At 52.4% G+C, this 13,194-nt stretch overlaps 1 protein-coding gene across 4 annotated transcripts; it reads left to right on the top strand.

Moving 5' to 3' along the window:
* Positions 1–1,385: 1,385 nt before the first annotated feature.
* KCNA2 (potassium voltage-gated channel subfamily A member 2) lies at positions 1,386–12,348 on the top strand. Of its 4 annotated transcripts, none has more exons than XM_076358119.1 (3): positions 1,386–1,500; positions 3,515–3,902; positions 4,583–12,348. In XM_076358119.1, exon 3 carries the CDS (start codon positions 4,770–4,772, stop codon positions 6,267–6,269), a length of 1,500 nt encoding a protein of 499 aa, XP_076214234.1. In that variant the 5' UTR covers positions 1,386–1,500; positions 3,515–3,902; positions 4,583–4,769; the 3' UTR covers positions 6,270–12,348. The 4 variants fall into 4 exon arrangements, with proteins under 4 accessions (XP_076214234.1, XP_076214232.1, XP_076214231.1 ...); XM_076358117.1 differs by lacking the exon at positions 1,386–1,500 and adding an exon at positions 2,490–2,681; XM_076358116.1 differs by lacking the exon at positions 1,386–1,500 and adding an exon at positions 3,093–3,142.
* Positions 12,349–13,194: the final 846 nt, after the last annotated feature.

Below are 13,194 nucleotides of genomic sequence, written 5' to 3' on the forward strand. Positions count from 1 at the left end.
AATCAGGAGAGCGTCACTCAATTCAGAGAAATTCCCCTGATTTGCAAGAGACGGGATTTTGGCTCTTTGTAAGGAGCTGGTGCTGTTTATATGAAAAATCCCCCTGGTTTTGCCAAACCTTCGCAAGGCGGCAGCAGGAATAACAAGTTAAAAATTCAGCTTCACTTGAACTGTTCTCTGCCCGGCCTCAGTTTCTGCATATTGCATAAGGGTTAGCCTCGGGCTGATAGTTTTCTGGATTCAGCCTACCCTGCTATGGCAGATCTGCCTTCAGAAAAGGCTAAAACGATGCAGATGACATTAAAAATCCCCCATCCAGAGTAGCCTCGTGTCCAGTGGGATGCATGCAGTAAGAGAACCCGTACGTGCGAGGGCTGTTCGTGGCAGGGAGCAAAGGATTCCCAATTTTGCCGTAGGGTTAGAAATTCGTTTTCAATATTGGGATCCGGCCGGGGCTCGGGGAAATACATTTTTGTTTCAAGATCAAGAGGGGTGTTGGGAGGAGCGGTGGGCGATAGCATCCCCCTCGCACTCCCGGGTGCTGCACCCAGTCTCTGGCTCTGTGCCACCCGCTGCTCCTGGCACCTCAGGGAGCGAAAATAATATGGTTTAGCCCTACCACCTCCCCACCTCCCCCTGGCTGGCTGGGCATTACACTTAGCACTGATTTTCTTGGGCATTCAGGGTGGTCCATGCCCTCCTTTGCCACCTCGGGCTGTTGTCCCTGGGGCGATCGCCGCCGGCACTGGCAGCCCCTTGCAAATTTGGCAGCTGCATATGGGAATAGAAATATTTCCATCGCCCCCTCCCGCGCTCGTGTTTGCCGGGTGCCAGGCGCCTTGCAGGACTTGTTGCTGCCCCGATGCTCTCCTTGGGGCCGTGGGGTGATGGCAGACTGGTCCAAGCAGACGCATCTCCCTCGTGCCCTAAGGCAGGGGTTGATCCGTAGGTCTTATAGGCCAAGTTGGTATAGCTTGGCCACCTCCCTTCTTTGGGGGCGGGAGATGCCTCCATGCGAAGGGAGGTCTGTAAACACAAAGTGATATAATATTACTGCTTTTTACATCCTCCCCCCAGCCACAAGCAGGACGGTGTGGTGCCTCCTAGTCTGATCCTGCCCCATCTCCCTCCCCGAAGCTGTGCGGAGCTGGTGGTTCTCCATCCCCCAGATCTCCCCGCGCAGATCCAGGCTATTGCCAAGGATATGGTATGGATCGGAGCCGCACGGTAAAGCAGCATCACGTATCCAGGGATATGATTATTTCCCAGTGGTTGAAATCTAGGTCTCTTGCTTGGGAGGAGGGAGGCGGGGGGGGGGGGGGGAGGGGGGGGGAAGATGCTCATATTAATCTTATGAATATTCATGGTGAAGCTCTGCTGCCTTCGGAGGTTGACTCCCGGGGTACGAGTTTGGGGGGCCGTAGGTGAGAGGTGCCGGCAGTGGCGTGGAGCAGAGCGGCTGCTTGTGCATTCGCCGCATGCCTGACTGCAGAGCCAATTGTAAGTTGGTGCCTTTTTCTCTTCCCCCTCACCCTGCATCCTTCCCCCCCCCCCCCCCCCCCCCGCCGCTGCCCTGCTTAAATACAGCCTGGCCACAAACTGGGCAAATGGAGGGATTCGCGGTTTAGGCGCAAATACCACCTCGTCCTCGAGGCGTGCCACCCCAAATCTCACCCCTCCGAAATACAGGCATGGCTCCTGCCTGCAGTGGGCTGTGCAGGCAGGGAGAAAACTGAGGGTCTTTGGGCAAATCGTCTTCACCTCCTCCATGCTCCCCTCCCCAACTCCCAAATTTGCATGAATTAACCCCAAAGATGCTTGGGGGGGGGGGTGGGTGTTTGCCTCTAAGCAAAGGGAGCCAGGAAAGCATGCGATGGGGTGAAAGTAGGAGAAACTGAGTGCTGGGATGTGTGATGTCAACTCAGATGATGCCGTAACCACCTCTGATAAGCACCAAGCATCACCGCTTGGATTTGGACTCGGAGGAAGGAGCCTAGACCTCATGCCAAATAAAAATCAACATGTTAAAAAAAAGAAGTAAATCTCTGTGCTGTTAAACAAACCTGGGGTGTTTTGGGAAGGGAGAAAGGGGAGGAGAGAGTTTACAGGCAGGAGAAAAACTGTATTTAGAAAAAAAAAATTCAAGGTTGGTGGCTTTTTGGTGAAATGGGGGTTTGTGGCTGCTGGATATTTTTTGCAGCAGCAGAAAGATGGTGTTGGTGGTGTTTTAGCATGATGCTCGGAGGAGACAGGGAACGTCAAATCCAGCCGAACTCCCGAGCCAGCCGCTGGGGAGCGAGCGGTGGGGAGAAAACGCAGGAAAAGGAGAAAAAACTGGGACAAATGCAATCTCCTCTCCTCTGGGCCTGGCAGAAAAGGGTTAAGCGAAGCGGTTGAATGCTGCAAGCCTTGTCAGGGTTGTACTATTTTTTCTAGTGCATAAGGAGAAGGGAGAGGAGGGTTGCACGGAAAGGGGAAATTTCCAAGAAAAGAGGGATCTGCGGCAATATCTGCACCTCGGGTGATGAAGAGAGGAACCAACAGGCATAAATGGCCTGGAGACGGCTGAAATCTCTGCCGAGGAGATTGGGACCGTGGGGTTATTTTCCACCTACCTCCCCTACCCGGTTCTGTAATCCTGGCTCAAAGTAGACAAGTGGAGTTGGAGCTGAAGAAGGGAGGTTAGAGGTTTTTTTTTTTCTTTGGGAGGGAAAAAAAAAAATTAAAGAAAAAATGAGAGGTTGGTTGGACCTCTCTGGGTTGAGCATCTCCATGATGTGAGGCAAGGCAGGATGAGCTAAATGAGCGCTCGTTAGGGGCAGGGATGCTGACGACCCGGCATCGACCGGGGACCAGAGCCTCAACATCCCCATGAGAAATTTTGCCCACCGGAGTCGAATTCCCACGGGGGGTGGGTCGGCCGGGGGGTTGGCTTTTGGGAGGATGGGGAGGGCGGATGCAGGTCTCGTGGATCCCACGGTCGGGCCCACGATGCTCGGGGCTCCACGGAGCCATCTGAGGGGGGACAGGTGGCCTTGGGGGGGGGCAGACAGGGACCGGTGGGGGATTCAGTCTCGCGGATGAAGCCGGAGCCTCCTGAATCACCCGGGAACACGACGCGATGGCATGGGCGCTGCACCCAGTGGGTACCACCGACTCTCGGGTGCTCGGCGGTGGCGGGAACCCACCGTGGCTTTGCAGAGCCTCAGCGGCTGGGGGGGGGGGCTGCATCGTTCCCCCCCGCCTCCCCTTCTCCTGGCACCGGCTCCCACGGGCAGCCCGGCCCCGCTGCACGCCGTGGCGTTGAGCGAGAGCGGAGGGAGATGGGGCTCTGGTTTTTTCCGCCTTGCCGCTAGTGCGCTCTCGCCCTCTTCTCGTGTTGCAGTGCAGGTTGGCCAGGCAGCGGGCAGACAGCTCGCCGGGAGGAAAAAGGGGGTGCCTGGAGGAGCTGGGGCTTTGCAGATGCTCCTTTCAAGCCCCCGGCAGCTTGCTACCTTCTTGCTGTTTTTTCCAGGCGATGCCACACCTCCCGAGGACACTGGGGACATCGGGTTTTGCTGAGCTTAGCATCTTTTCACCGTCGTACCGAAGGCATCAGACAGACGCTCATCTGCCCTGAAGTGCAGATCTGCAACAGCTACCGAGAAGACTCTGTCTCTCTGTCTCTCTGTCTCTCTTTCTCTCTCTCTCCAGTCCAAACCATTACAAGACCTGACTTCCACCATCTGGGAATCTAACCCCTTTTATGTCCCTTCTCCTTTTTCTACGATGACTCACCATTATTTTTAACTTTGAAGAGAGAGGAAATTATGGGGATCTTGGAAGCCTGTATTTCTCTCTAGGATTTCCCCAGGGTCAGATAATCGGTGTTACTAAGAGACACTAAGATTTGGCTTCTCCAGGTAATGTGATTTGTTTTCTGTGTGCCATGGTGGTTTGCAGAGAATGACAGGAGCCGGGACACCAGCGGTCGAGGAGGGGGACTGCAGTGGTCTGCGGGGCAGCTCGCATCGGCAGCTGCAAATTCAGGCAGCCGCAAAGCTTGCCCGGTTGGCTGCAGGCAGGGAGGGCAGCATGTCGCCTCGTCGCTTTATGGCCAGGGCAAGAGGATTGGGAAGGTGTCGAACTTAAAACCGGAGTTAGAGCTTTCCTGGAGGGTAGATTGCCTGAGATTGCACGGTTAAATGTTAACCCTTAGCTGCATGCCTGGAAATGAGCTGAGCCTGCTCTGCCTCTCCCCAGCACCCCGCGGAGTCCCCTCGCCGCTTTAGGGCGGGATGGGGTTATTTTTCTTCCTTCCTTTCTCTTCCCTTCCCCCTCTTTTTTTTTTTTTTTTAATTGGAATTTTTATTTTTATCCAAAAAAAAAGTTCTGGTTTGCCAATGCCAGTTTTTCCGCGCTGGTTTTGAATAGGTGACGGTTCCTCAGGTGTTTTCTCTCTTCCACCTAATGGGTTTCGATGGGAGTTTTTGAACTCTGTCCCAAAGAAGGCAAATTAACCCTCCCGAGGAAGGGGATAGACATGCTAGTGAAGAGAGCTGCTCTCCTCCCCCCAACTTTATTTCATCTCTTTCTTTCTCAGCAGGGGCGATTTTCTTTCCTTTTTTTTTATTTTCTCTTTTTTTTTTGTATCATCCCTTCGCCTTTTCATGAGACACTTCCAAACCTACGTACCTGTCCTTCTGCAGGATAGTAGCCCTGCCCTGAATCCGATCCCACCACCGGGCACTGGGAAGAGTTTAGCATAAGGATTTCTTTTAAACCCCAATATGACAGTTGCTACTGGAGATCCTGCAGACGAAGCTGCAGCTCTTCCCGGTCACCCGCAGGACACGTATAACCCTGAGACCGACCATGAATGCTGCGAGAGGGTGGTCATTAATATTTCGGGTCTGCGCTTTGAGACACAGCTCAAGACACTAGCCCAGTTTCCAGAGACCTTACTAGGGGATCCTAAAAAGAGAATGAGATATTTCGACCCACTCCGGAACGAGTATTTCTTTGACCGGAACAGACCCAGCTTCGATGCAATTTTGTACTATTACCAGTCTGGTGGGAGGTTGCGGAGGCCGGTTAACGTGCCCTTAGATATCTTCTCGGAAGAGATTCGTTTCTATGAACTGGGGGAAGAAGCAATGGAGATGTTTCGGGAGGATGAAGGCTACATCAAAGAAGAGGAAAGACCGTTGCCTGAGAACGAGTTTCAGAGACAAGTGTGGTTGCTCTTTGAGTACCCTGAGAGCTCAGGCCCTGCCAGGATTATAGCTATTGTCTCCGTCATGGTGATTTTAATCTCCATCGTCAGCTTTTGCCTGGAAACGTTGCCCATTTTTCGGGATGAGAACGAAGACATGCACGGCAGCGGGCTGAGCCATCCCCCCTACTCCAACAGCAGCATGGGGTACCAGCAGTCCACCTCTTTCACAGACCCCTTCTTCATTGTGGAGACACTTTGCATCATCTGGTTCTCCTTCGAGTTCTTGGTGAGGTTTTTCGCCTGCCCCAGCAAGGCTGGGTTTTTTACCAACATCATGAACATTATAGACATCGTAGCCATCATCCCCTATTTCATCACCTTAGGGACGGAGCTGGCCGAGAAGCCGGAGGATGGTCAGCAAGGCCAGCAAGCCATGTCCCTGGCCATCCTTCGAGTCATCCGCTTGGTGCGGGTCTTCAGGATCTTCAAGCTCTCCCGACACTCCAAGGGGCTGCAGATCCTGGGGCAGACTCTTAAGGCCAGCATGCGGGAGCTGGGCCTCTTGATATTTTTCCTCTTCATCGGCGTCATCCTCTTCTCCAGCGCCGTCTACTTCGCCGAGGCCGACGAGAGCGAGTCCCAGTTCCCGAGCATCCCCGATGCCTTCTGGTGGGCCGTGGTTTCCATGACGACTGTTGGCTACGGAGACATGGTCCCCACGACCATCGGGGGGAAAATAGTGGGTTCCTTGTGTGCCATCGCTGGCGTATTAACGATTGCCTTACCAGTGCCCGTCATAGTGTCTAACTTCAATTACTTCTACCACCGGGAGACGGAGGGAGAGGAGCAGGCTCAATATTTGCAAGTAACCAGCTGCCCAAAGATCCCCTCTTCCCCTGACCTAAAGAAAAGCAGAAGTGCCTCTACTATTAGTAAGTCTGATTATATGGAGATTCAGGAAGGCGTAAACAATAGCAATGAGGATTTTAGGGAGGAGAACTTGAAGACAGCCAATTGCACCCTAGCTAACACAAACTATGTGAATATCACCAAAATGCTAACCGATGTCTAGTCGCTAAAATCTAGTAACTTATTTAAAGCTGAAGTGGAACAATTGCAGATATTGAGTGCTGCTCTGCATTGTAGTTAATACAGTATTTTCTACGGTGTATATTTGGTTCTGCATGGGAAGCAATAGCTGTGTAAGTGACTTTTAACCTTTGATTTCCACACCGAATAAGCGTTCGTGCAAAAAAAAAAAAAAAAAAAAAAAGAACCCCGAACCATTTTGTTTCCCTTCTCCCATCCCAGGCTCGTGGCTTTCCCAAGATACGGAGCTGTTGGGCATTTCGAGCAACGGGATGGGGATGCGAGGGGCAGCTCCGGGCCATCCCGGGCTACCACGAACGCCGGTCCCTGTCCTGCAGAGCTGGGTGACAGCCAGCTTCCAGGCGTGGGGAACGGCTGGGAAAGGTCAGGCAGAGCTTAATGAAGGGAAGATGCAGTCGTGTGTCCGAATTGCTTGAAGGCTCGGGTTTCCGCCCCGGGAATGCCAAGTGTGAACGCATCGCCCAGGCTCATGTTTCATAACGGAAAATGCTGCATGCTGCAATAGTTTCAGCCACTGCAGTATGCCAGTGTGAGGCCCAGGGGAGGGATAATTAGTATGACGGCACATTATTTATTAAGTCTTAAATTTTCTACGCTAGGCATCGGGAGGGATGAGTAAATAAATCAAGCGCTTGGATTTTATTTATTTATTTAGATGACACTTCCATCACCAATATTTCCAAGATCACCAAAGACACCTCCACTGACACATTGAAAATGAGTTGGAAAAAGCATCTTTTTTTATATCTATATATAAAACTGGAGCAACTATGCTGTGGCCTATAATATATTTATACTGCAGTGAAATTTAACCAGTAATACAGTACAGCTGCATGGATATTTGTTGCATGAATCTGAATATTTAATACACACACAAATATATATTTTCTTAGTAGACTATACAGTATTCATGTTTATAGTGTTTATAGATTCTCCGGTGGCTCGAAGGAGATTCATGGGAGTTAAAAATTCTCCATTATATTTAAAAGCTGGATGGGGAAGGTATGTGCTGACAACAGTTTGATAGATAACAAGGCAAAGCCTGAGTGTCTGAGCATCCAGACATGAGAGCCGACTAATGCAAGCGAGGGAAGGTGAGCTGAAAGTTAAACACCTGCACTCATTATGGGGCGAGTAATTAGTCATTAATCTTGGCGTCATGAGCAGAAACCGCAGTGGATCGGAGAGGGCATGAGGAGCAGGTGGAATGGCAGGTACCGGCTCTCCTGACTTGTTTGTTCAGCAATTTTCAGCCGTTTCCTGTACAATTACCATGTGTGTGTGTATAGATATTTAGAGAGCGACTATAGGGCCAAATCCTCAGCAAACGTGAGCGCTCAGGGCATCGGGGGCTTCCCGGCTCAGGGGTGCCGGGATGGTGGGACATGGGCTGGAGCGGGATGACCTGCCCTGGGGCCCCCTTGGGATTGCCAGGGCAGGGTGCATTTTGGGCTGGAAAACTCCTTTTCAACCACGTAGAGCCTCGGGACTGGTGGTTTATTCTCTTACGGTGCAGAGGGCACATGCTGAGGCTGAGCTGGATCCGAGCTCGTGCCTCTGAGCCTTTGCTTTGCCTTCTTCCAGGGTTTTTAGGAGGGGTGAGTTGAGGTGCAGAGGCCCTGAGGTTGTCTCTGCTTCTTCTTCATCCCTGGTGTTATCTGGAGATAGGTGGGAGCTGTCAGTCCAGGGGGATCTCACCTGCTTTCCCCATCCCCATCTGGATTTCCTTGCATTTTCCCCCATTGCCAACAATCCCCGGGGACGGGCGCCCCATTCCTCTGCCAGATCATGGGAGAGCGATGCGAATCTCTTCCAGGACCATGGTCAAGCAAAGCCTCCCCGGGGTGCGGGATGGGGTTTAGCAGCCTGTTGAGTTGGAGAGAATTTGGGCTGAACTGAGGCACGGCCAGTGCTGTACCGCTGCGGTGAAGTGTGGGCACAAGGAGGGAACCCCACTGCAGAGCGTGCGAGGGAGGTCAGTCAGACCCTTCCTGAGCTCAGAGAGGAAAACCATACTAATAACAATAAAATAAACGGTGCTAGCGTATTCTACAGCAATGGTTCAAAATGCTGCTTTAGGGCCGGATCCATCTCTCGTGCTGATGTGGCTCCACTCGGCCAGGTGGAATCACTCCTCATTTTTATTTGATTGATTGATTGATTCAGGCCTGGCTATAATTAATACCAAGTATCCATGGTTAGTGCACGAGAGTCCTGGTTTCTGCTTGGTGCAGAGGATCAGCAGCATCAATGTGTTGGGTCTCAAAGGTGCTCAGCACCACGCAGCCCGGGACCCCGGCCTGTTTTTAATTACATCTTGTTATATTAGGAGCCCTCTCCTCCCTCTTTGCTGCTGCAGCTCTGAAATGGGGGCTCCTGAAGCCCGTTAACATCTTAAACACACACAAAAAGAAGCAATGCAACCGACAGCAATAAATCTCTGCTTCTGAAGCTCATCCCATTGAATGGGACGGGGCTGGCGTGAGCCACCGGCTCGGGCGCGATTCCCAGGGCGGTCGGCCAGCTTCCATCGATCCGGCTCGTGGTGGGTCCGTGGGGATGTGAGCTTGCATGGGGAAGCTGCCTGATGCGCTGGGATTCTGCCCGCCCACCCGTGGGTGCCCCTAGCACCGGGCGATCCCATCCCTAGTGTGCGGGAAAGCACCGAGGCCGAGGGCGGGTTGCTGCAGGGTTTTTGGGAGGATGCTGGCACTCAACTAGACTTTGCAATGTGCCCGGTTGTTTAACGCCTGTGGGCTTCGGATGATTTGGGGGGAGCGTTTGCCAGTTGGGAGCGTGAACGCCGTTGTGGGTCAGTAGGGAGGAAGATCATGGTTTTTTGGGGAGACGTGTTGTTTCGGGCACAGTGTCCCTGCGGGTTTTCCGAGGCTGGGCAGGAGGGGAGAGCGGGTCCGTGAGCAGCATCAGGCACATCCAAACCCACTCACCAAGCTGGGGGGTCCCGGCTGCCTTGGGAAGCCCCAGAGCCACATCACAGGGATGAACAGGGCCAAAGAGCAAGAGGCCACATTCCTCCTGTTGTCACCAATGTGAGCTGGCATCCATCCCCATGGCAGGGGCCAGCACGGCCGGTCTCTTCCTTAGGATGGATCCTGCACCGCTTGCATTGACCCAGGCAGATGTTCCTGGGGAAAATGAGCCCTGGTGGGAGAATGTCTCTGGGCTGCCCTTGGCGCCATGTTTGGGAAATAGGGAAAACACCCGGATAAGCGCTCGGATGTTTGATTCAGGGCAAAAAGGGGCCGTGGCTGGAAGTGATCCGTCAGGCTGCACGAAGCAGAGGGGTCCAGGTTTCTCCCTGGCACAGAGAAATGGTTCCCCTATAGCTTTTAATGGGATTTGTGCCTGCAGGTCGGAGCTCTAGTGCTATTTCTAGCTTTGCTTCTGACTCACTGATGTGATCTTGAACCAGTTTTTCAGGAGGAGACTGATTTTTTTTTTCTTTTCTTTATTTTTTTTTTCCTGAGGAATTTGGTTTGAGAGACTCTGGGCCTGTTTCTGCAGAGATGCTGAGCATCCAAAACTCCCCTTGACTCTGAAAGGGTGCAAAAATGAGCTTTAAAGTGGCTTAGACTGAGGATGCTAAATTAAGGACCGGGGAGCGGGAGAGTCCCACCATCTACGTTAGATTGCATCAGGCCACCTAACGTAGGTGGTCTGGTTCCTTTCCCCCTCCTGTGGAGATGTTTGCCTCTCTCCAGGGCTGGGATGGAGGACTGAAGCTTTCTGCTCTGTGGACGTGCTCCTGGGTTGGCACCCAGAGGAGACAGCACCTGTATTTTAGTTTAATCCTTTGTGCCGTGGTTTTGGAGAGATGGAAAGTGGTGATTACAGCGCGGGTTGTCTTCTAACACCCAACCACATGCCTGAACCTGTGAGCAACCCGTCAGTCTTTTAATATCTTCCAAAATCTCTGTTAAGGGCAATGGGGTGAGGCTCAGGTACCGCCTGGACACCACCAAGTGATTAGGGCTGCTAGGAAAAAAAATATCTGTATGGGGCAATGTGTTTTATTGGGAAACCTAATCTCTGCAGCGACGTTGTGTCGAAGTCCTACAGATGTGAATACAGAGCTATACGAAGAAAAAGATCTCTAGATTGGTGTTATGAGAGTGTAGCACGTGGGTGTATAAATATGGGCATATTTGTGCATAAATACACAGAAGGAGAGAAAAAGACAGAGGAGGAGGAGGTATTTCAGGAAGGGCCTTGCTTTGTTATCAGATAATTCCTGGGTCAGCCCTTGAAATTGCTGCCAAAGTCTTGTAGCTTTTCCAGAGCTTGCAATGCACTTAGGGACGGGCCCAAGTGAAGAAGGAGATCCGGATCTGGCCTTGGAAGTGGGAGCAACCCGAGGGGCTGGTGGCGTCCGGCTCTGCGCATCCTTCTGCAAGCCGGCAGCTTTGCAGCATCTCTGCTCTGGATCCCGAATCCCCGGCTTGGGCCCGTCACAACCAGTTCTGTGACCGTGCAGGTGAAGCCAGGCAGAAGTCGAAGGGATTTGTTTGCGATGCAAGTGCTGTGCTGCGCCGGGTGGGGTTTTTCAGGGTTTTATTTTTGTAATGGATGGATTTGAAGTTCCTCGAACCATGCTGGCTTTGGGTCCCAGGGTGATGGCAAGAAGCATCTCCCTGCTTTGGAGCCAGGGTGGGTTTATCTCGGGGTCTCCATCCATGGGGGGTCCCAGTGGTTTCTTCTGTCAGTGGGAGCTGGTCAGCATGCTGCTAGGGTGAGAGGGGCTGAGAGGCGAGAAGAGGAGGAGTCAGCCCCGAACCATTTTGTTTTGCACCCCAAAAAAGGCTGTGGCTCCCTCCTCGCACCCGTGGCAGCATTCAACCTCCTCCATGTCCAGCGCATCCCTCGGTCCCTCCCGTTGGGGACCGGCCGCTGCCCCTCACCAGGAGCCCCGAGGGGGGACAAGGTCCCCCCGCCACGCGCCAGCCACTGTCCTGCCTCCGACCAAAGCACTGCCCTTCCCCAGCCCCATGTGAGCGGCACCCCCGTGGCCTTGGTCTCCCCATGATGTTGCTGCATTTGGCTGCCCAGATGTCATCCCCCCCTTCTCAGAAACGGGTGTTCTGATCCTGCCGCATCCCATTGTGGGGGAGAGGGACCAGCCTCTGGCAGTGTAAATCATCCCTGAGAGCACAGCACTGATTTACAGCCCCAGCCCAGTTGTATGTATGTGATGAGAGATAAATTCCCTATCCATGTTTTTCCTCCGGGGGGGGGGAATGGTTTGGCTTGTAGGAACTGCTGGACATCATGTAACCACGCAAGGTCCACGCACGTGGACCCTCGTGGGGACCACATCCCCTCCCCAGACCTGCCTGGCTGTCCTGAGCTTCGGGTCGGTCTTTTGGGGTTTGTTTTTTTGGTTGTTTGTTTTGTTTTTTTTTTTTAATTTTTCTGCTGCCTATAAGACTGCAATTATCCGTTTGCGCTTGCTCCCTCATTGCTTGAGACTGCGCTCTTGTCCTCCAATGTCATACGCCGAAGCGCAAGGGGAAAAAATGGGTATTGGATCAACCCTGCGTGCGGTGCCTCATTTGAGCGAATCACTAGGAAGAGGAAATCCAAGTAGGATTCATCCTAAGGATGCTGGAGCTGAACCTTTTGTTTCCATGGTTACGGGAGAAGTGGGACCAGGAATGGAGAGAGGCCTATAAACTGTTAAAGGAGGACTGGTGGGAATTTCAAGTCATTTAACCGTGCGTTTGCTAGACAAAAATTTAGACACCAGCTGTATCCGAATTGCACAGTGTGTATAGACGTTACTGCTCTTATTGACGACACGGGGGTGTCCTGGGGGTCGGGTGGATCTATGGGCTGAGAGGCACCCGAGTCAATAAGGCTGACCGTTGTATATAGGTATACAGATCTGTGTACATACATATTCCAAATGAGCATTTGCTGTCTGGTTTATCATGAGTGTATATAATTTATTCTTCACAGAGTATCACAATTTTTGTAAATATCGGCACTAATTAAGAGAAAATAAATATGTATATTATTGAGGAGTTCTTTTGATATCAATTCCTTGGAGGGTGGGGAAGAAAAAGACAAGCAACTGTATTTTTGGTAGACTGGGTATTTTTTTTCTGTACATCTAAACCTTCTGTGAGAAAAGAAACAAACAGCCTCAACCTTGGAAAAACCAGTTTATGCTCCACCATCAGCCGGTCTGCAGGGGCTGTTGGAGGGGGAAACCCCCTGGGAGGAGCTGATGGGTCTCAGTGATGGGCGCCGGCGAGGACGGACACGCTGCATGGTGTGTACGGGATCCCCCATGGGATTTGCTCCAAAAAAGCTCCAGCAGCAACGCAGGCGGAGGGGAAGGGGCTGGAGCTGGGGTCAAGCCCGCATTCCCCATCGTTCCCCACTCCACCAACTCGGATATCGGCCATGTCCGTGCAGGTAACGGGGAATGGGTGGTGCTGGGGCATAAACCTGCTCTCAGGAAACCTCGTGGACACCCAATGGGTATTTTTTTAAGCTGGCGATCCCTCTTGGAAGAGGGAGAAGCAAACAGGCAGGGACGGTGCTAGTAGCACGTCCTCTGTGGGGTTAAAAACCTCATGTCCCCAGAGATGTCTCCTAGTAGGATCTCCGGCAGGGAACGGGGATGGATTCCCCCGGGATGGCTTCGGCTCCTCTTGCAGAGGAATGTTTTGTTTGCTCCATCCCCAGGGAGCAACTGTAGCAGTATTTTCTCCTACTGTTTTGTCTTCTCTCCTACGAGTGTCTTGGGGCAGGAAAGGGCAGGGAAGGCGTTGGGGGCACTTGGTACTTGTGTTTCGGGGTTTGATCGTTTGCTTGGTGGCTTTCGCAGGCAGCGCCGCTGCTCTGGGCTTCCCTTCTTGCAG

Source organism: Aptenodytes patagonicus, chromosome 22 (assembly GCF_965638725.1).
Source record: "Aptenodytes patagonicus chromosome 22, bAptPat1.pri.cur, whole genome shotgun sequence".
In the NCBI taxonomy this organism is placed as follows: Eukaryota; Metazoa; Chordata; class Aves; order Sphenisciformes; family Spheniscidae; genus Aptenodytes; species Aptenodytes patagonicus.

Coding starts and splice junctions, on each gene's coding strand:
- KCNA2 (XM_076358119.1), top strand. CDS start 4,770: ATGACAGTTGCTACTGGAGATCCTGCAGACGAAGCTGCAGCTCTTCCC.